This window comes from Telopea speciosissima, chromosome 8 (assembly GCF_018873765.1).
Source record: "Telopea speciosissima isolate NSW1024214 ecotype Mountain lineage chromosome 8, Tspe_v1, whole genome shotgun sequence".
NCBI classification, from domain to species: domain Eukaryota; kingdom Viridiplantae; phylum Streptophyta; class Magnoliopsida; order Proteales; family Proteaceae; genus Telopea; species Telopea speciosissima.
Genome location: NC_057923.1, coordinates 48719186 through 48742569, shown reverse-complemented (window position 1 = coordinate 48742569; position 23384 = coordinate 48719186). Strand labels below are relative to the sequence as shown.

At 38.4% G+C, this 23384-nt stretch overlaps 1 protein-coding gene across 3 annotated transcripts in view; it reads right to left on the bottom strand.

Annotated features, from left to right (window-relative positions):
- Nucleotides 1-3274: 3274 nt before the first annotated feature.
- The window catches only part of LOC122671840 (villin-1), a 50018-nt gene continuing 29908 nt past the window's right edge, over nucleotides 3275-23384 (bottom strand). For 2 of the 3 annotated variants that reach the window (XM_043869287.1, XM_043869289.1), the window contains 11 exons: nucleotides 21293-21361; nucleotides 20990-21127; nucleotides 17185-17316; nucleotides 10773-10920; nucleotides 10633-10643; nucleotides 7450-7590; nucleotides 6855-6980; nucleotides 6631-6693; nucleotides 4621-4849; nucleotides 3858-4027; nucleotides 3275-3760 (listed from right to left, as the gene is read on the bottom strand). In XM_043869287.1, the coding sequence (XP_043725222.1) occupies nucleotides 3647-3760; nucleotides 3858-4027; nucleotides 4621-4849; nucleotides 6631-6693; nucleotides 6855-6980; nucleotides 7450-7590; nucleotides 10633-10643; nucleotides 10773-10920; nucleotides 17185-17316; nucleotides 20990-21127; nucleotides 21293-21361 (1341 nt within the window). In that variant the 3' untranslated portion in view covers nucleotides 3275-3646. The remainder of the gene's footprint in view (nucleotides 3761-3857; nucleotides 4028-4620; nucleotides 4850-6630; nucleotides 6694-6854; nucleotides 6981-7449; nucleotides 7591-10632; nucleotides 10644-10772; nucleotides 10921-17184; nucleotides 17317-20989; nucleotides 21128-21292; nucleotides 21362-23384) is intronic. The other variant, XM_043869288.1, reaches the window with a different exon arrangement.

Here is a 23384-nt window from a genome sequence, read left to right as displayed (position 1 = left end):
TATGATTAGACTAATTTGGCAATGCTTACCTTGTTTTGTGCATCATTTTTTTGGCTTTAGACTTCCTTCATCATTGGCTGAACCACAATCTGCTTAAGGTTATCAAGTTTCATCTTTGAACTAATTGACTAGTATGCAATCTTTCAAGTGTTTTGGGCCCCAATGGTTGCCTCGTCTCAGTTCTCCTGAATCCAGAATGAGTATTCTGTTCTGATGGCTTCACCAAAGGCCATTGATTGCGTCAAGGGGTTTTTAGTCCATGGATGCCAATGACTTGATACTGTAATCATGGTTTGCAGAATCGGAATTGGATTGCTGATTTGGGCCACTTTGAATCAGATAATTCAGACTAGATTTATAGGATTCAGGCCGATTTTGACCGATTCTCAACTGATTCCGGTCAAATTATTCATGGAAGCAATTTCGTTGCAGATTCCACTTACTGGAATCTTGTACGTAACCCTACAGGGCCACATGCTATATCCTTTCTTTTCTTTATATATTACACGTGGGAATATTGTTAGAAAAATATATAGGCATGTGCCCGGGTATGAATCACAATGATGTCAGTGCTGCCCGTCTTCTCCTCTATTATTGGAGGAATGGAAGAGAAAGTCGAAAACCTTAATCCCCAGCACGTTCCTTCCTTTTTTTGTTTTCATGTGAGTAGGTCCCCCTAATAGTCCATAATACTATGATAATCACTCTCCAGCTAACCATTCCTCCTCTACTACCCACTGTTCTTGCCTTCGATTATAGCTGTGAATGTGTTGCTTGCTTAATTGTTTTGTCAAACGTGCAAGTTCATTATAAGATTTCTTTAATTACTTAAAAGACTTCCGAGTACTAATTATGGTTTTTTTTTTTTTTTTTTTTTTTTTTGGTATGATATCTCATGTGCCAAACCCAAAAAAAAACCCCTTCAACAACTGATCTTGCCATGGTTTGAAAGCTCAGGTTAGAAAAAAAAAAATCTAGTCCAGTTTTAAAACCTGGTTGTGTTTGGTATGCATTCTCGGGCGATATGGATAACTATTTTTATCATCTAAGAATACAAAATTGACTTAGAATACATTTCAAGAATGCATACCTAATGCTGCCCTAGTGTTCTTTCAATCCTAGGAATTGGTGAAATGAAACAGACAACCAAAGACCTGGGATTCACTCTAAAAATTACCTTCACTGCGGTAAGGATTATCCTTGTACAGTCAATAATGGCGATCATTTCCAGTTAACAGATGGCAACAACCTTGCTTATGGGATCAGTACATTTGGCTTTGGGCAAATTACAATCTTCTTTCTAATGGAACAAAAGGGAAGATGGTAGAAACCCTTAGTCTTTGTGTCTTGGGATTCATTATGCACACCAGAGATGGATTGGGATTCAAAAAAAGCTCAAACCAAAACTTTGCACTGCTTCTCAGATTAGGCTGGCATTTGTGACAAATCCAGACTCCTTGTGGGCAAGGATACTTAAATCCAAATACTTCCGTAATTCTTCTTTTTTGGTGTAAAAAAGACCAAAGTTTTCTTCATGGGTGAGGAGGAGCATTGAGAATACCAAACCATAGTTAGGGATGTAAATGGATTACCGAATATCCGAATCCAGCCAGAATACATATCCGTTTAGGGACATCTGTATTTGTTTAGAGATATCTGGAAAAAATCCAAATACTCCGATAAAAATCTGTCCAAAAAAAAATCCGAATACTTAGTAATAAAATATTAAGTAAATAATGATTTTGAGGATTTTTTAAGATTCAACAGGTTCTAGAATATGAGGAAAAGAGAATCATGATCTAAGAGATATGGATTGAGAGTGGATCCCGGTTACACAAGGCAAAGATGTAAACGAGTGGTCGAAAATCCGAATTCGCATCCGAATCCATCTGTATCTGTTTAAAGGTATCCATATTTGATCACATCCGATCTGTATCTGAGCCGAATCCTACCCGTTTACATCCCTGTCCATAGCTATAGAAAATGACTTTGCTGGAGAGTAGTAGGTAGGGGAGAAATTACCTACTCCCAAATTTCAGGATCCCAAACTTTGTGCCTAGACGAAATTACCTTTGCAAAGTGAGTGATCTCATTCAAAATGATAGTGAACTGGAATATTCCTGGGGTGATTTCCCTTTTCTTTACAGAAGCAGTAAATGTAATATTGGATATCAAACTCTCCACATGGAATTTAGTAGTTAGGTTTATTATGTCTAAGATCAGTGAGATCAGGAGGGAATCTTAAGACTAAACATTGCTTACAGATCTAGTATTGCAGAAAACGTGGAAGTGTGCCCAAACACCCAAATTCAGAATGTTCTTGTGCAAGTGTGTCCAAGAAGCGGGTTTTCAAGAATCGGAATCGGATCAGCCAAGGCCAATCCCGATTCCGGCCACTCCAGAGCGGCAGATCCATAAGTTATTTGGAGGGTTAGAGCAGACTATGGCTGATCTGGATTGGAATCAGGTGAACCCGTGAAATGGTTGGATTGAGTCGTAGAATCTGGGGCATCGCTAGATTCATACCATGGAAAAAGTGTAAGACTCAATGCACGGAATTCCTCATTTCTTGTCTTTGGATTCCAGAAATCAGAATCGACATCCTCTACTTCCTCCTACCCCTACTTCTGTGTGCGCCCTACACACAAGGAGGCGCACAAAGACTGCCTTACCCCCTACTCGGGCAAGGCACTCGGGCAAGGGTAAGGCGATCTTTGCGCGCCCTGTTGTGTGTAGGGCGCACACGAAAGTAGGAGCAGGAGGAAGTAGAGGATCCGGACTAAATCAGAATCGACATCCTCTACTTCAACAACACTATAGCCTGTGGAATTCTGTGTCAGGATCCAAAATTACGGTAATTACAGATGAAGCATATGATTGCAACAAGGGAAAATCTGGTTGATGTGCAACATCATGTTTGTTTCAGGTGTTCTCTAAAAAGAAGCCTGTGTCGGATGGAGATGTTCTTCCTAAGCAGCTCAAGAGGAGGAGCTGCATGATATTGAAGCAACAATCAAATTGTTAATGTGGTCTGGAGTTGAGCAAAGCTGTGATTCCTCTGGGCCTTGTGACCTACCTTCGGCCCTTACAGCCTCTTAATGGCCCTTCATAATCAACCCACTAATACAAGTGACGGCATACCAGATATCGTACCCCCAATATATAAAACATTTACTAACTATAGTTTTCCAAATGGCTCACTACAAACTTCCATCCTCTGGAAAGAAATAAAAATATCCCCAATAAATAAAATCTTTACCAACTATAGTTTTCCAAATAGCAAAAAGATTGTTTATTCTCTGAGGATTACCATGTTCTGAATATTCTTTTGTTTTTACAGAGAAATAATGATTAATGACTAACAAAAATATTTTAGCTTTGCATTTGGATGTCCAAGGCTGCCCCATGCTTCTCACAGAATATAGCATAGGGTGATTTTAGGGACTTATTTCTTTGGAGACTTAGCAAGCCATGCTTTGCTACTGGAGTTACTAGAGCTTGAAAGATCGTCCAAGGCTTGTCAGCACCTTAGCAAAATTTTGTCTCAATTTCCTCTTGAGGAAAATGAAAAAACAGAACCATTCATCCCCATCAACAAGTTTGTCATCAATGTGGCCGTCTGCCTTCATTATCAAGGTCATTTCCCTTAAAAAAGATGGAGGGATTTTTTCTGCTTGTCCTGTTTCCATTTAGGCAGCACATAGAAGGCTTTCTTTGTCATCCCAAACTTCTCTTGAAACTCTTCGTGGGACAGATATGCCTACACACCATCAGAGATAAGATATATTCAGGAAGTAGTCATTAATACCCATTCTTAGCAGACTTTTCAGCATTAGGAAGAAAAAAAAGGGTTATACCTCTCTTTTAGTCACATCTATGTCTGTCACTGGGTTGTTGGACGTCACTTTTAATTGTTCATATGGGAAACTTTCCAATTCCTCACCAACTTCAGTTCCATCAACCTTCATGAGACTTGCTTTCTCCATGGAACTTGGCTCTTCCACTTCTACAGATACTAACGACCCATCTGTGAAAGCACAGTCTAGTCATAACAATCATCTTGCTGTGATATATATATATATTTAAGTTGTTGAAGCAAATAAACCAGCACAACTGAAAATGCGCTAATTCACAAGAAGGAAAAGTTAGTCAGGACAACAAGACAAGAAGCTGTCTACCCTTATGGGCATGGCAAGGTTGCAGAAAGGGCCTTGCTTACCACCCAGAATCCTAACCTAGGAACTTCGGTAGATCAAATAGTGTGATTGAATACCATCCAATCAACAGATGATTATGAATAATTATGAAAAACAAACATACCTATGTATATATATAAAAGAAGTTCAGTAACAGAGAGGATAAAGTATGAGAAAGCCTAACCACAGTGAGAGTCAAGAAAGCCAAAAAGAAACAAGCAATCAGTGTTTTCCCTAGAAGATATCTTTGGTGGATCCATCAAATGGAATTGGACCCCTCTACATGTCAATCACACAGGCATGGAGGGTTCTAACCATAGAATGGAAAGACAAAATGGTCATCCAGCTAATTCTGTTGAAACAAGATGACATATGAAACTAATTCTTATTTCCTCTCTGTACAAATCTAGAGAAGCATCATTACCAGCAGTATCGTGATCAGGAGAAGTTGTTGAAAAGAGTTCCCTGGCTATTGGAGTTGTGCTAGAAAATTGGTTGTTCCTTGCTGCCTCAAAATTTGAACCTGAGACAGGAGTTGCGGGAGATACGCTTCTTCTAAGCCTTTCAGAACTGACAGTTTTGCTTTGGGAACGTTCTGGATGAGATCCAGAGGAGTATGTATCATTTGCTTTCCTACTACTTCTTTGAGGTGACTGTATGGAGAAATGCTTCAATTAGTCATTTTTTAACCATGTAACACTGCAGCTAGAAAGAGTGAGAATACAGCTTGTAATATCATCCTCGGAATTAAAAAAAAGTGAAAATATGCATGCACAATTGAAGTTAATCATTTCCGTATAAAATGCCTTCCTTTTTCTCTGCAATATCTTGGACAATTATCAGTGATATTCACATAATTGACATTTAGAGGGGGAATAAATGGCCAAATTTCTGACTCAATATAAATTCATATTCTATTTGTTATTGAATTCTCTCAAAATCTATAATAAAGCTGTAGAAACCGCTTCCTCTAAAAGGCCGACCTTATAGGAAAGGGAGGAAACAATATGTATATCATACAAGAGCTTTTAACACGGTGGATTATCCAAAGGGGGACATGGGTGGATAAATAATTTTTTAACACCTGCCCGCTCCCAGGGGGACTCGATACCGTGACCCCTGCCTGCTCTGATACTATGTAGAAACCGCTTCCTCTAAAAGGCCGACCTTATAGGAAAGGGAGGAAACAATATGTATATCATACAGAAGTTTTAACACGGCGGACTATCCAAAGGCAGACACGGGTGGATAAATAATTTTTTAACAAAAGCAAATAAATTTTCACCAAGAGGCCTGCATGAACAAGCTTTGCAAACATTCCTGCCAATAATGCAGGATGATAAAGATTAAGAATCTAATTATACAAGTGTTTTTTAATGAATGAGCCATCTTTATCATAAATAGTCATTAAAATATAGCAGGCTTGATGATAGATCGAAGACGGAGTGTATGATGTGTAATTTTAGTCACACTATGATGGATACTGATATGGTGCGAATTGAGGAAAGAGAGATACCGCAAAGTGACTATTTTAGATATCTAGGGTCTATCATAAATAAAGAAGGTGACATAGAGGATGATGTTTCACAGAAAATTAAAGTGGGATGGATGAAGTGGAGAGGTGCGTCCGGAGTGTTGTGTGACTGGCATTTTCCTTTAAAACTTAAAGGAAAATTCGATAGGACTGTAGTTCGACCGGCCATGATGTATGTGGCAGAATGTTGGGCCGTTAAGAAGTGTCATATTGACAAGCTTTGTGTAGCAGAGATGAGGATGTTAAGATGGATGTGTGAAAAAACAAGGAGAATAAAGTACGGAATGAACATATTAGATCGGACTTGGGAGTAGCCCCGATCAATGACAAACTACAAGAGAGTTGCTTAAGGTGGTATGGTCATATTCAAAGAAGGCCTAGTGACGCCCCAGTAAGGAGGAGTGATATGATTCCGATTGAAGGAGTTAAAAGAGCTAGGGGCAGACCAAAAATGACCATAGGAGAAGAGGTGGGGAAGGACATGCATAGGCTAGGGCTTGTTCCAAGTATGACCTCGGATAGAGCCTACTGGAGGTCAAGGATCCATGTCGCAGACCCCATTTAGCTGAGATTCTCCTGATGATTTGGGCTATGCCTCTTTCCTCTTACTATCTTTCATCTTTCATATCTCTATTTATTTCCCATCTTTCTCTCATCTCTTTCCCTTTTTTAGGTTAAAACTATGTTTTCCATACTTTGTTTGGTTTGGATCCATGTCGCCGACCCCATTAAGTTGGGGTAAGGCTGAGTTGGCTGTTGTTGTATTCAAATATTTCAGGCTTGATGGAGTAAAGTATGATAATAAGCCACACTATACCAAACGGAACTTTCCATGAGAGAAAAAAATATGGAATTGAAGTTAAATGATAATAATAAGAAGCAATAAATACAGTTACTTACTTCCATCTTTTGCTTCTGTCCTTTCAAAATTGCAAGCTTCCTCTCAAATGAGTTACCATGCATCTAAAAGGCAAAAGCAAGAAATCAATGTACAATCACACACTCACACACACAACATATATATATATATATATATATATGTATAGAGAGAGAGAGAGAGAGAGAGAAAAATTACAACAGCCATTAAAGATTCACCATTAGATGATGAGAAATGACATACTTACACGGGTCTTTGAGGAATCCCATACAAAGAACCGCGTGAAGAAAGATGGTTCATACCCTTCTGAGACAACATATATAGGAGTCTCCAAAGATAGCCCTTCAACAAGAATGTCCGTCTCGAGGAATTTCTGTAAGTTACATGAGAAAAATATATGAAAACAAAACACAAACAAACAGGGCATCAAGATCAGGCTGCTTATTTATCCATCTCAACCACATGTAGTGTCTTATACTGCTCTATTATTAATTATAGCCTATGCGTACTGATGCATCAACCAGACTGTTAAAAGTAGTGCCTCATCACATTAGTCAGAGGCAGTTTGGAAATTTTGGGGCAAAGACTGTCTTAAGTCTTAACCATAAGGTAAAAGAGCCAAATTCATCAAACAGTTCTTGAGACCAGTATGATCATCTTACTGTATGGATTGGGAAACAGCCCATGGAAGTGACCATTGCCTGACAATCCAGATCATGCATGGTCGGGCATTGGGTAATATAAAATTACATGCCTACAGATTTACAGATACCAAACAGTCCCTTTGTAAAACAAATGTTAAGATAACAAGAGAACAAAATGAAGTCCAGATTTTTTATTACCATGCCTAGAGTAAGAGCTTCTTGTTTTGATCTAACATTTGCATGGCGCCCTATCCAGACATAGATTTCACTATAGCAGTCCAGTACCAATATGTCCTCAGTAGTTAAATCATCCTGATTGAAGTTGAAGATCTCTTTTACCTGTAAAGATTATATAACAATGAAAAAAATAAAAGAAGCTGAGAAATTCTAATTCAGAGTCTTCAAAAAGACCTCTATACATTATATAATAATGGCTGACAATCAGTGTTCAAGATTTTTTTTTTTTTTTTAAATCACACTAGCTTGGGATTGAATATGTTCTTTTGGTTTCAGACCTTCACTTGGTGAAGTCATTGAAAAACTTGAAGAGTTTAATTTTACCAAAGAGTCAGTACATGGACCCAGGAAAAAGTATTCATTCGTGAATTAAGTATTCCAATATGAAACATGACCTGATAGCACCCCAAAAATTATTATATTTATCATCAACCACCACCAGAAAAGGCCTTCTAATTTTCAAGCAAATCAAAATGAGGCCATATTTGTTGATGCATACATTGTTTGCTTAAGTAAAAAATAAATGGCTCTTACTTCTTTTAATTTTAAAATGAAAAATTAGTCATAAAACCATCTAATGAAGGGATAGATACTAAAACTGCAGCAATGCATAAAGCAGATAATTATTATCAGAAATAATTTCAATTCGTCTCTATTTTTGTTGCATGATAGACCACACTATATGAATGTGTATTAGTTTAATTACTTTATCATTTTCAAAGAAATTATTACCATATACTACACTACATTATCATCATCACAACAACAACAAAAAAGGCAAAGATTTCCTATCAGAGTGGTTTTAGCCCAATCCAACATTCCCAAGTGGAAATAAGAAAACACTTTAAATATAAGGCTAGAAGTCGTGTCATGGTTGGCTGTCCAATGGTCTATTAAAAGTTATCATTAAAATAATAATACTAAGGGAAAATTATGAAACACCCCCTAAAAACGGAGCGAATCTCAAGTCACCCCCTCTTATCTGAAAATACTCAGAACACCCCCTGCTTTAGAGCCCTATATTACAGATTAGTCCCTACCATTAGTTTTATGCTGTTAACTTATGAAGCCAGCTGCTTAAATTTTTTTAAAACCCTAAACTACCCTTGACCATTGTGTAGTTACTATTTTACCCTTGAAATCTAAAAAAACCCCAAATTGATCTTCTTCCTCACACCACTTTCTTCCTCATATGACCTGCAACTCTCTGAGAGCAAAATCTCCCTACTCTCTGAAGAACTATCTGAACCCAACCCTCTATCAAGCCCTAATTTCATCTTCTCCTCCTTCCTCCTCCCATTACTCTTCCCCTCTTCATTGCTGTTGCCGTGAACAAATATGTTCCAACTTCGAACTCTTGCAAAGGGCAGAAATCAAAGTTCCAAAAGTAACTACATTTGGTTGAATACCCTTTTGCCGCATTTCATTGAACAAGTCCCATGCAACATCCAAGGAATTACTCACACAAGCCGCATCGATAAGGATATTATATGTACTGGCATCAGGAGATGAGTATTGATCAATATCCAAGTAAATTTCTCGTATCTTATCAAGTCTTCTACAGTTCAAGAGTGCTTTGAGAAGAGAATTCAACGATCCCACCGTTCTCTGGCAGCGAAAGGAGGAGATTCGATCGTAGGTTCACAGAACTTGCTTGTACAAGCGAGAACGGCCGTAGAAGGTGATGACGTTGCAGAGGACAACCTCGTTGGGAGAGAACCGATTCTCCACTTTCATCTGGTCAAGGATTTCCTCCATTTCATCGAACATTTTGGCACGGCCAAGCTTGGAGATGATGAGATCGTAGGAGAGGAGGTTTCGGAATAACTGGAGAGCCAATTTCGGGTCTTTCTCGAGACGAAGAAGAGATGACAGTCTAAATGGGCTTGTCATCTTCACCTTCTCCATCCCTCCCTCCCTCCCTCTAGCTTGGAGATGATGACAGGCGAACGGACAGCTCGTTTTGCCTGAAACAACCACCGCTGCTGCCGTCTCTGAGAGTTACAAAAGAGAGAGAGAGAGAGAGAGTTGGGTTTGAAACCATAGTTAGGGTTGGTTAGGTTAGGTTGGGTTACAAAGGGATGGGTTAAGGTTAAATATGACATTTCACTTTTTGGTTTGACTGAAGATAATACAGTTAGTGTAGAGGGGGACGGTTGAGTATTTTCAGATAAGAGGGGGAGACTTGAGATTTGTTCCGTTTTCAGGGGGTGTTTTGTAATTTACCCTAATAATAATAATAATTATTATTTTTATTAATTTCAACTTTGGAAAGTTTTGAGCAACTTAATTTCAACCACTGAAAATATAAGGGTAGAAGTCGTGACATGGTTGGCCATTCAACAGTCTATTTAAAAGTTAAAAATAATAATAATGATGATGATAAATAACAATAGGCAAAAGACTCTTTACGCTACCCTCTTAGGAAGGGGATCCTGCACCTTCCCACTGTTGTTATTCCATGTGGACAAGGGACGTGGTTATTCCAACCGTTGGATAGAGAGGACATGGTCTGGATTAGCCACATGTCAAATTTCAGAGCCTAATTCAATCAAATACCACCCGTGCATTGGCATGCATCCTTGTGTATGTCTATGCACACCAACTACTCCGACCACTACTGTTCACTCCCCCATAATCCTCATGTGCCAGCTGGCAAACCCTATTTGGGTTGAAATTTGATATGTGAACATGGGACCTTGGGACCTGTCCACAAAATTTGGGCCCCAAATGAACTATCAATATTTGGATGTCACAAGAAACTCTCCCTAGGTTTGCCATGCATGAAACCAGAGCTAATAATAATAACAAAACAATTATGTTGAATCAGGCCATATTTGTCTAAAACAGGAACAGATTGTTACATAAAACAAATTCAATGACATAGTTAAGACTTAAAGCTGATACTGCAGAATGCTTGAATTCTTCATTTGAAAATTTCTAGGAAATTTCTGAGAAACTGCACATTAGGAGCAATATTCTGACAAACTAATGCCAAGTCATAAATGATTACTATATTCTTCTTCTTTTTTTGAAACTTAATTAATACTACTCTCCACTGCATCTAATTGATATTTTAACTTCTCCTAAGTTGCAATATCAAAGAAATATGGGAACCCATAAAAACATGTATGCCATGTGTACCTTGAAATCACCTGAGTAAATCACAATCCGATGGAGTAGCAAAACAACCACAGCCAGCCATTAGAAATGTTTGCTGAGCCAAAGCAGAACTTCATTATCTTTCAGAGAACAAGAAAAAAAAATTAAATGAATGAGTTCACCTTGTGTAGAGGTACAAGTAAACAAATGTGGATCCTTTTCATATCTTTTGGTCTCCTTTTCCCTTGGATACTCCGCCTTCCCACCAATTGCATTCCAGAAAACATCAGGTTCACTGCCTTCCCTAACTGATACAGGTTGCCATGTGGGCTGCAATAGCATTAAAATTGAAAAACAATTTGGATTATACAGGAGAACATATGTTAGCCTGTTAATAGACTTCTAGTAAGAAAGTTAGGTTCATAAAAGTTCAGTTATTAACACAATATTTGTTTCTTGTTTCTTTTCTGGTCAGCACATTCTGGGTGATGCAAAAAATGAACTCCATTTGTTGATAATTAACACAATGGATAACTTATTAAAATGATCATTAATTCTAGAAGATGAAGATACTTATGTAAATAAGTACTTACAAATGAACTAAAAACCAATGAAATATGAGAAAATGTGAGGCAGAGGCATTGAGGTTTCAACTAAGTGGATTCAGCTGCACAAATGTATTTAAAGCCATAGAAAATGTCATAAGGGCACACCCAGTGCATGAGGCGCCCACTACTGCAGGGTCTAGGGAGGGGCATATGTACACAGCCTTATCCCCACTGTTCGTGGAGAGGCTGTTTCCTTGTTCAAAACTGTGACCACCAAATTTCAATAAAAAATTGCGTATTCTTTTATTTTCTAACCACTTGCCATATGGATCAATCTTCACCCATCTTGTCACCTTGACACCTACTGATGCAGCTCCGAAGTTCCTTCACATGCTTATCCTGTCTTTCCTACTCTTGCCACTCACCTCTTCGGAATCACTTTATGTACACGCTGTCCCTTTGTTGCCCAGAATTCAACATCATACGGCACTACTGGTAAGGGTGTCAAAACTGAACCAAAACTGGCCAACAAAAAATCGAATAAGACTGTACTCTCTCTCCTGCTCCCTCTCTCAAATGTTCCCAGCTATTTATCTTTAGTTGATATCTTTCTTTATTTCGTTACTTTTTTATTTGGATTTCACAAGAAGGAAGGACCATAAAATGTCTTTCCTTATTTCATTAATTTTTTGTCTTGTACTTTGAGTCCAAGGATTCTTCATTTTTGAAGTTTTGAATTTCAGGGTTTGAGCTGAGCATGCACACTTCAGATAGCTTGTCTAGCACTATGGGAGGGATAAGTATAGGGGAAAGTGGAGGAAGCAGGCAGGGCCATCTTAGAGTACAATCCATATAGGCATTTCATTGGTGTTGGGGAGCATGCATCTTCTTCATCCGTTCCCAGTTTTGAGTATGATGCCTACTCACAGTCACAGGGACATATTGGATCATCCTTTGTCGACAGTTTTTTCTCCTACCCAGCCCACCAGCCATACATGCATCCATATGGATCTTATGAGAGTGGCTCAATGGCTGGCTCTTCACATTGCAGTGACCTATACCCTAGGATAGGTTACATGCAATATGTAGATGAGACCATTTACAGGGCAGTTGTGGAGGACTACTCTTATTTCTTCTTGAACACTATGATGTGGCATTCATATGTCATGCAGACAGAGGACAATGCACGTCGTCTCCATCGGACCATGAGTGGACTTGATCCAGCACATCATAGTTCATATCAGTAGACAATCACATACTCATAGTCTTGTATTGTTGGGAGTTGGGAAGTGGAAGCCTAGGGTATCTATGACTTATGTATTGTTCATTGTAATTGGATTGGGTGTCTATGTAATATGCATTGTTCACACTTAAATAATCATTTAATATTATGTGTCTTCATCCAATATTGCATAATTCACTTGTTTTACTTGCCAATTATGTCTCGTAGCAATCAAACAATGTGTAGAATAGGCAATATTACATTAAGGGCTCGACGTTTATTGCCAACCAAGGGTGCAAATCCAAAACACCAAATTGGTTTTTTTTTTTTTTTTTACAATTTGAAGATTTAAATATGTTTATTCAGCCGAAAACAAGCTTCCCTTAGAGTTTCGGAGACAACTATAGTCATTTGCCCACTGAAACATCATATCGAAACCAAAAAATACACAAACACGCCGAGATCTCGGTCGTCTCGACCTTGTCGAGATGAGTTTTTGAACTATGAGCTGGAGAATAAATGTCATACATTCCCAACTTGCGTAGAAGAATATTGAACTGAGCGATGAGCCCTTTGGTAAAGATATCAACCAATTGGTCGCCTGTGCTCACAAAAGGGGTGCATATGTAGCCAGAGTCAATCTTCTCCTTAATGAAATGTCGGTCCACTTCAATATGCTTTGTCCGGTCATGTTGCATGGGATTATGGATTATACTTATAGCAACCTTATTATCACAATAGAGTCGCATAGGTGACTCAATATCAAATCCCAACACTTGGACCAGCCTTCTCAACCATAGGAGTTCACATACTCCATAAGCCATAACCCTGAATTCTACCTCTGCACTTGATTGAGCCAAAACAGGCTTTGTTTTTTTGCCCCTCCATATGACCCGGTTACCACCCACAAATGTGGAATAGCTTGATGTAGACCGTTTGTCAAAAGCTAAACCAGCCCAATCAACATCAATGTAGCCTTCTATTCTCAATCGGTTATGTCTGCCATATACTAGCCCTTTCCATGGGGTGGACTTCAAGTACCTGAGGATGTGATATACAACATCCAAGTGCCTACTCTTAGAGGCGTGCATAAGCTGATTCACCACCCCAACTGCATAGGTGATATCTGGGCGAGTTAGAGAGAGATAGATCAGCTTCCTCACTAGTCTCTGGTACTTCCCTGCATCAATAAGGGATGGACTACAATCTTCTTCTAACTTGTATTTTGCTTAATAGGAGAGTTTGCTAGTTTACAACCCAACATTCCTGTTTCTTTCAACAAATCCAGCACAAACTTCCTTTGATAGATATTTATTCCCTTCTGTGATCAAGACACGTCAATCCCCAAGAAATTAATGTCTAAGGTCCTTAATCTCAAAATGTTAAGCTAAGTAGGACTTCAGTTTGTTTATCTTAACCCTGTCATTTCCATTCACCACAATATCATCCACATAGAAAATTAGGGCAATGATAGTACCATTACCTCGCCGGTTAAATAAAGTATGGTCAGTTTGACTTTGGGTATATCCATTTTTCAGAATAGCCTATGTAAACCTCTCATACCAAGACTTTGGGGACTGTTTGAGGACATATAGAGCTTTCTTGAGGGGACACACTTTCCCTTCAGTTGAGGGAGACTTTAAGCCTGGTGGAGTATGCATATACACTTCCTCTTCCAAGTCTCCATGAAGGAATGCATTCTTTACATCCAGCTAATACAATGGCCAATCTTTATTGGCCGCCAATGATAAGAGAACTCTCATCAAATTGTGTTTAACCACAAAAGAAAATGTCTCCTGATAGTCAACCCCATACACTAGACTATATCCTTTGGCTACCAACCTAGCCTTATACCTCTAAACAGTGCCATCTGATCGGTATTTGATTGAGTAGACCCATCTATATCCAACCGGAACTCTCCTCTTGGGAAGATCAACTAACTTCCAAGTACAATTCTTCTCAAGAGCCCTCATTTCCTCACACATGGCTTCCTTCCACTTTAGGTTAGACATGGCTTCAATGACATTCTTAGGAATGGGAGTAAAGGAAATAGCAGTAGAGAAGGCAACACCTTTAGAAGAGATAGCATCGTAGAAAATAAACTTGGCTATAGGATTAACAAGCTTTGTTTCCCTTTGGAATATCGATGAGAAGATCTAACTCAGAAGGAGGAGAACGGGTATTACTTGACTGAGGAAGGTGGAGCTCAAGAAGTGGATCCAAAGAGGACTCTTAGCAGGTCTTCTTTCACTTTCTTTGTACACCAATAACTCCTCATTACTTGCTCCCCCTAAATGATCTAATACGTCAGTAACATCTACTTCCTTGTGTTTCTCCACATTAAGCAGAAACAAAGGAATAGACAAAGGGGAAACAAAAAGTAATGTTAACGGCAGCCTCTTCACTTCCACTATTTTCCCCCTAAAGAGGGTGTTGATGAGGAGTAAAGAAAGGCACATATTCAAAGAAGGTGACATTCTTTGGAGAGAAGTTGCCTTTGGGAAGAGGGATGGTAGTACTTATAACCTTTGGTAGAAGGAGAATACCCAAGAGAGGGCCTTAGGGTCAAGTTTAGTCCGAGCAAACTTATTAATATGAACATAGCAAACACACCCACATACCTTGGGAGGAAGAGAGAAAGCAAAAGCCTAGGGAACAGAATTTCCAAAGGGGATTTGGAACCAAGAAGACTAGTAGGCATACGGTTGACTAAGAACGCAATAGTAAGAAGGGCATCAAACCAAAAAGTCTTAGAGACATGCATGCCAAATAGCAGACTTGTAGTGACTTCAAATATATGGTGACTTTTTCTCTCAGCTACCCCATTGTGTTGGGGTGTGTCAACACAAGCAAGCTAATGGACAATGCCATTATTGGTAAAAATGTGTTGGAGTCTACCATACATGTACCTCTCCTCCTTATCAGAGCAAACAATTTTAATTCTAGTATCAAATTGAGTGCAAATCATTTGATAAAAATTTTAAAAACCATTAATCCATCATAGACCTCACTTTTATGTTTCATCTAAAAGGTCCATGTGGTATAGGAGCAATCATCAACAAATGATACAAAATAACGATAGTCAAATAAAGAGGTAGTGGGAGTAGGTCCCCAAACATCAAAATGCACAATATGAAAAGGAATCATTGATCTATTACCATGGTAAGGATAAGAAGAACGACAATGTTTGCTAAACATTGTCGTTCTTCTTATCCTTACCATGGTAATAGATAAAACGGAGAGGGACTTCCAACAGTCTGCTTTTGATGTCGAAGGAGATGGAATCCTAAATCTAATAAAAAGATCTGGAGTGGGTAGTCCATCTTCTAAGGTTGCACTGAAGCCATATGTGATGAATAGCAACACTGAAAGCAAGTTTACCCACTCGGTCAAAAAAAGAGGAACCTCCAAAGGTCATGTCAACCTAAATCCATTCTCTATGGAAAGGAAGAATCCGCCGGCCAGCAACAAGCGAGAAGCCGGGACCAAATCTTCGAGGAGAAAGGGCAGCTAAAGAACAGCTGATCCACATCTTCTAGCCCATTCCAACAAAGATTGCAGTGGGGAGACACAGGAATGTGCCTACTAAGAAGGAAAGCCTGGGTGGGGAGACAACAGCGAAGAGAACTCCAAAGGGTGAAGCTATGGCAAGGGATGCATGCAGCTTGGGAACCATAATACCTTGCGCCAGATGACAACTTCACCACAAGAACTGAAATCGAGGTTGGTTTTTACCCTGGCTGAAATCGAGATTTCCCAGATTTCGACTGAAACCTGGTCAAAACCTGGTATTTTTCTCGGAAAATTCAAAATGTCATGGGCTGGTTTGAACTGGTCAAAACTACGAAGCATGTGAAATATGGTCGAAACTTGATACGATCCAGTATCAACCTTAGGTTTCATCTTAGAAAGTTCCAAAACCGATATATTTCAGTTGAAACTGCAAGTTTTGACCGAGATTTAGTTCCATGCCCATGAAAACTTAAGAGATCCAAACTAGGTAGGTCACCAATACAAAGCAACCGGAAGCATCACACATAGCATTTCACATACAAGGAGCAAAAACAGGGCTGGCAGTACCTGTCAATCCATGGAGAAATGAGTTGTGCTCCAACAACTCATGTCTTCAGTAACCGAGACCATGGGGAGTTGGAGGTCACCCTTGGGCAATGCAAATGAGCCCTATCCCACCTCCAATGGATGCCAGATGTGAGAGAGAGAGAGAGAGAGAGAAAGAGAAGCTCAATTACAATGCTGGCGGTAACCTTGTTTGTTCTGCCCTTGCTCCAAATAGCCACATCTTCACATGAGATCTCCTCTTGGTGCTTCTATATTCTTCATCCGAAAACTTATCTCATGATTTCTTCAAATTTTATACATGGTAGCCTCTTCTTTGGAACCCCTTTGTAACATAGGATTCCAAAGAGAGGAAAAAGAAGCGGAGAACTTGTAGTACAACTCTCAAACCAAAACCGGAGGCTCTGGTACCAAGTTGAAATTTAAAGGTAGTAAGAGAAGATGAGAGTTGGAGGTAGAAGGAGAAGAAGTTGGCAGTAATGAGTTGTGGGAGAGAATAGATTTCTCTCCCCTATATTGATTCACTTAGCGACGTAAGAAAAAATATATACCTACCCTCATGCCAACATAAGATAGCTAAGGGAGGTAAAAAGGTAAAAAAGTAAAAGCACAATACAACATAATAACCTAGTACTCAAAGTACCCTTATTACATAACCTCTAACAAAATTCCCTTCAACATAGAAAATGGAAAACAGGCCAGTGATAATAGAACATGTAGTAGAAAGTTTAACTGGAGACTACATACATTTATAGCATCCAAAATACTGTCAAGAAGCCCATAGTCAGTTGCTGAGGAAAGATTCCCCCCCGTCCAGGTGAAAACAGATTCTCCAGTTTGCAAGATGTAACAATAGGAAGAGTTAAGTGAACCTGGAACCTGCCATGTTAAGGATCTCCAATGTCATAATCAGCAGATATCAAAATATGGGAAAAGGAAAAAGGATTTTATTAAGTTTTGATAAATTCCCAGAAACCATGTGCCTCCTGGCATCATGTATGGGTTGACAATAACAATGAATAGTGAATTATACAAGGTAACATGGACTACTACACAAGAATTGAGACATACAAGGACTCTCCAGAAAAAGTAAGACAAAACAAGTAAACCATATCAAACATAATCTCCATAATATTGCTATCAAGTTCCTTGACATTATATAACAAGCATACAATTATAGTTTATTGATATTATAATCAGAGTTATAGTTTCTGATCCATAATCAGATTAGAGGTTATGTTCTGTAAGAAAATGGTCCAGAAGGGTTGATTTCTCAAAAGACTAAACATTAGGGTGAACATGAAGCTCATAAGAAATACTGTGTTTGCATCATACAATATTTCAGTGAGCTGTTAGGTATCTTAGCTTGTCGTAGACAACATGTTGAGACTGAGCAATATTGTATGACATGTTTGATGATACTGATAACCCAAGACCATACTGCAAATATTATTGCCGTAATTATATTATATGGAACCATATTTTAAACCATGGGCCTACTCTGTACTTAGTTTACACTAAAAGAGGGAGAAAAAGGACCACCATTGATTTAGACGGAAAACTTGGCCAAGTAATAGGTCTCAAGTGCTTTAGACATGAGGAACAAAATACCCTGCATGATCAAATTTTAGAAATATTTGCCTATTACTTCACTAGATGACTCGAATCAAGTAAGAAAACCACTTGCTAAGGGAAGGACTAAAGGGAACTGGGAAAATGGATCTCCCAGTGACATTCGTCATGAAGGAGAGAACCTTTATGGACTTTAGTAATCATAATAGATGAGTGGACCAATGACATCAAGTAAGAAAACCACTCGCTAATGGAATGAGGACCAGTGTTCCATAAGTCACATTACCACTGTTTACCTCATGACCTGAATTTTTCATGTTGGAATTTGTTGAACTCATTGACTTTAATGTAATTTGAGCTAGTTATGGCCAATTTACTGCAGAAGGGGTCCAAGTCTGTGATAATAGTACGTCAATTGATTCCATTTTATCTACTGTCTTACTAGGGTTAGGATTTAATTTGTTAGAAATTATTTTCAAAAGACATAGACTTTATTTGAGGATCCTAGAAAGCCCATAAACCATACAGGGCCACATTTAAAATTTATTCAGTTCTGCGGGTTGAATTCCCATTGCCCCTTGGATCATTAGTCACTCCGAAGGAAAATATAATAGTCCCATGGTCCAAAAGAAGCCATTGTAGGGCTGTTTGAGTTCACCCAAAATGTTCAAGCATTAGTTACATCACTATAGATTTATATTCTAAAATAGATTCATAGTTACCAAAAAGAGCGATTCATTTTTAAACACTTGCCAATTTTCATGCTCCCAGGGACAGACTAGATAGTTGGACCAATGATCCAACTATGCACTTCATTTGGGGAATTTCTATATCATTATCAATCAAATGAGCTCTCTTCAAGGAATGACAAGGAGACTATGAAGCCTCTACGATTTCCAGATTCTTTTCTCTGACCTTTCCATCTCCCCATAGGCTTTTCACCATCTGTCTCTGCTCACTGTTTCTTTCTTTGTCTTTACTCTCTCGCCCTGGTTGGTAGGTGAACCATTCAATTCCTTACGTTGGGGGATTCAAGGTGACAGGACAGCACCCATCTTGAGACCCTTTTTACGCCTCGCCTCTCTCCTCTTTTCTATTTCCGATTTTCTTTCTTTCCTCTTTTCGGTTCTGCTCATCTAGCGCTTTGAGTGCTCTAGGGTTCACTGAAGCATCTTCCTTCTGATGTTTTCTTTTGCCCTACTTGCTTTGTCTTTTGAGCAATTGTTCTCCAGCAGTATCACGCTCTGCCTCTCTGTTCTGTTCTCTGATTAAGCTGCTTTTTAGGGTTGGTGTGCGCGAATGCTGTTTATAATTGCTCTGAATGAAAATAATTTTTAAATATAATACAAATGAATATTTTACCACACTTTTGGTTTTTATGTTTTACCATATATTTATGGAATTTTTAGATTTCAGAAAAACCCCAGCATTTAAAGTTGAAAATTGTACCTACCGCCGAAAATCTAGTTTTTGTTCTTGAACTGGGGGGTTGTTTTATATTTTTGAAATTTAATTTTTTAACTATTTTTATTGGATTCAAATAGGGGGTATTTGCTTATTTATGAATAATATCTTGAGTTAAAACATTTACTTAAATGATATTTGGCATAAATAAGCGTCGCCCTTGACAACTATGATTCTTAGTACATTGTGCGTACCATAGTTCAAAATCTCGCCGAAATTTCGGATATTTCGGCCAGGCCAAGACGAGATGCTATGTCGAAATGAAAAAATTCAATATTTCGGAAATTTCGGTTTAAAAAATTAACCGTTTCATCGAAATTTTGGTTTTTCAGTCATTTTGTTTCAATACTTTGGTCATTTTGGCATTTTACACCCTAGAATGGCCAAGAAAAACTCATAGAGAAAATACAATATTTTGGCGAAATTTCGATCTGGCCGAAATGGCCTTCCGAGACGGTATGTAATACTATGGTGCATACACTAGTGGATCAATAACCACAAGTACCATTTTGATTGTTGTTTTTTCTTTTTTTTGTGAAAATAGTTCATGCATTGTGTTTAGAATGTAAAAAACAGGATGTATACAAAAAACCAGAGCAAAAAAAGCATTTTTCTAGGCCTCAAAACCACCAACACGAGTTGGCTGGGAAAAAAATCCCTGGTTTCGACCATATCTCGGTTCTGGCTGGTCGAAACTAGTATCGAAACTGAGTTTTAGAACCTTGCTTTCAGCAGATTTGGAACACCATCTCTTTTGACATTAGGAACAAGATTTCCTCTATCTCCTCCCATTGTATTGATACCCCACGGAACATGCATATTATTGTCTCCTAAGGTCTTTCTCCCTCCTCCTGAGGGTCTAGCCTAGCTTTAATTATTTGCTGTATTTTCTTTCCACTTTTTTGGGGCCCACTGTTTTCTTCTTCTCTTTGATAATGAACTATTTATTCACCCAAAATAAATAAAAAAATAAAGCCCGAGACATAAGAAATCTACTCTAGCATAGCCAATGGTCAATTGGCCACCCCAAATGTTCTGAGGACCCTCTGTAGGTACAATGACTAGGCCTCGCTACTGATCCAGGTATTTAGAATCATTTTCATATTAATCATGGTGTTACAAGTGAGATTATGCCAAAGACCATTACATTATGATGTAAAATAAATCGGAAAATACGAGTTCTTTTACAGATCAAGATCAGCATTGCTATTACAGCTTCCACTCCATCATTATTCAACTCTGACCTAATATTTTATTATTGTTTTTATCTATTTATAATAAGATAACAAAATTTAGAGAAAATGGCGACCACACTGACAACCATCATAACCATTATAATAGCTGATATTGCCCAAGGGTCCAAGCACTATGACTGTTAAAACCATTATTTTAAACCCTTGCCAGATTAGAAGATTTCCTTAAAATAAATCTACAGTTGTTTTGTTTCAGATCTAAAGTCTCAACGTTCAAACTTATGGGACCTCTTTTCCAGGGAGAGGGGAGAGAATATGCTTACTGGATCAACTTGAATGGCTTGCATGCTATTAGGGCCCGATCCTTGAATGCGGAAAAGAGCTACCTTTTGTTCCCCAAAAGTTTCATCTGTGATTGCCTTTTCTGATATGAAGCACTTATATCGTGAGCTCATTCCTCCCTATATGAAATGAAAGTACAATGCGATCAGAAGCAAGTACAGTGCCCATCAACAAATTAGCTATAAACACAAATATTTATTTCACTACACCAGAGGGTGCTCTTTTCTGGGGCCAGGGTACATGAATGAACAAATGTAAGTAATGAAGTAGTGCTCTGTACACACCTTGAAGACAATCAATGTTTCGAAAATTGAGTAAAATTGAATTGGCTCCTCACCCTCAATGACTTGAGCCTAAAATTGAGAAATAAGAGTTATAAACAGTACAAACTTACCTGCATAATGTAGGAAGGAAATATCAATAATATACAGAAAAGTGTAAATTGGCTAAAGCATTTGAACCCAACACATTCCTAGTATGATAAAACTACGGAAATGCTACAACACAGACCACCCCTCACTCTGTGTCATAAGGAAATGGTTTTCTACCCGAAAAATATACTATATGATTTTTAGAGAGTTCATTTCTTCTAAGAGAAATATCAAACAGATAACAACATAAACCATTCGTTAGGCGCAAATTCATTATGCTTCAAGGTTCACAAAGGCATCTATGTATTTGACACCACAACCACATATCTTGGAGAGTTCAATGACTTTGGGTCAACAGATGGTTCCCCAGTCTAAAAACCTTGTCTGCAATAGCAAAACCTGTAAGCAAATGTTCATGGGCAATAACTATCTGATTGCTAGCACCTAGCAGTATGCCTCCTTGGTGACCTTTCATGGGAACCTAGATGTAAATTATGGTGAGATTGGGAATAGTTATCCAAATGTATCTATAGACGAAAGAAAATTAGAAATATACCATTTCAGAACTTCATTGTCCCTTACCCATCAGCATGTTGGAGACATTTCTATGTACTGCATCAGGATTAAAAAAGATAACAGGATCAAGAAACAGATTAGGAAGTGAAACAGAAGAATTAAGCAGAATTATCCATCCAATATCCCCCATGTACTGAACCCATGCTTCGGAAATTATCATTTCTTCCATTTGGTCGGCTCTTAATAAAAAAAAACAGCCATCTCAACGATTAAAAGAAACGGATAGTAACATATGTCAGAATTAAGGTTTTGCAAAAGAAGGTAGAAGAGGTCTTAGAATTATGAGAATAGTGATGAACTTCAGCATGGAGAACAGGAGAAACAAGGTTATGCATAAAGGAGAAAGCATGGTGTAGGATGGATAGAATCAGAATGCACATAACGATGACTTTTTGCAAATGAGATTGACCCTTTTAGATGTAGAAACTAAAAACAAGGGGAAAGAAAAACCTAGAAAAGGAATTGGTATTAATCTATTAGTAACCTCTGAACTGAAATATCATCCCTTTCTGGTGAAGACTGAACATACTCCTGGCCCTTGTACCCAGAACTAGGTGTTACCACAGAGAGCCCTATTATGAGAACAAATGACTAATATATGCTCCCACTGATATTTGTTCAAAACAACATGCTTCCCAAAGAACAATCAAAGGTAATTTAATTTGACATAATTAAATAATTAGCCCGTAACAATTTGTTCCACCTATAGGTAAATTAATGGGGTTAACAGGTCATCATTCTGTTCTTGTATCAGCTGGATTCTCACTTTTTTCTGGTGGCTCAACAAAACATGGAAGTTCCATTAGAGGCCTGAACCCATTTCCAATTGTAACCATAGTTGTCAAAGCTCTAGGTGACACATGGAGTTAGAGGGCCTTCCTAAGCGCTTAGGCAACAAGGCAACACCAACAGGGCGACCAAGGCACCTGAACGCCTAGGCGATGCCTTGACAACTATGATTTTAACAATGCCGTATACTTTTTATCGAACATTTTCCTTTAAACACTGCAACTTTGTCCAATTGTAACAAGCGATCATAGACAAACTTATTTGACTTGCCATGTTGAATTAGTTTTGTTGGAAGTATATCGAGCTATGAGTATCTCGATTAGAATATTCCTTTCTAATCGAGATACCTATTTTTGTGTCTTTGTGTTTTAATGTAATTAGATTAGATTCCTAGTTTGAGTCCTAATTACATTATGTTTCTATGATTCCTAATTGTAATGGGAATCTTTGACTGTCCCTCTTCTCCATTCTCCTTCTCCATCTCTTCTCTTCATCCTCTCGGTTCTAGTGTTCTAGGGCTCTACCCTATTACAAGTTTTACAACCAACAAATCATCAGGTCAGGCTACTCAATTGCACCTTAAAAAAATTTGTAACTTGGTCCAAGTAATCCCACAAAACTTATTGACTCAATTTATTTC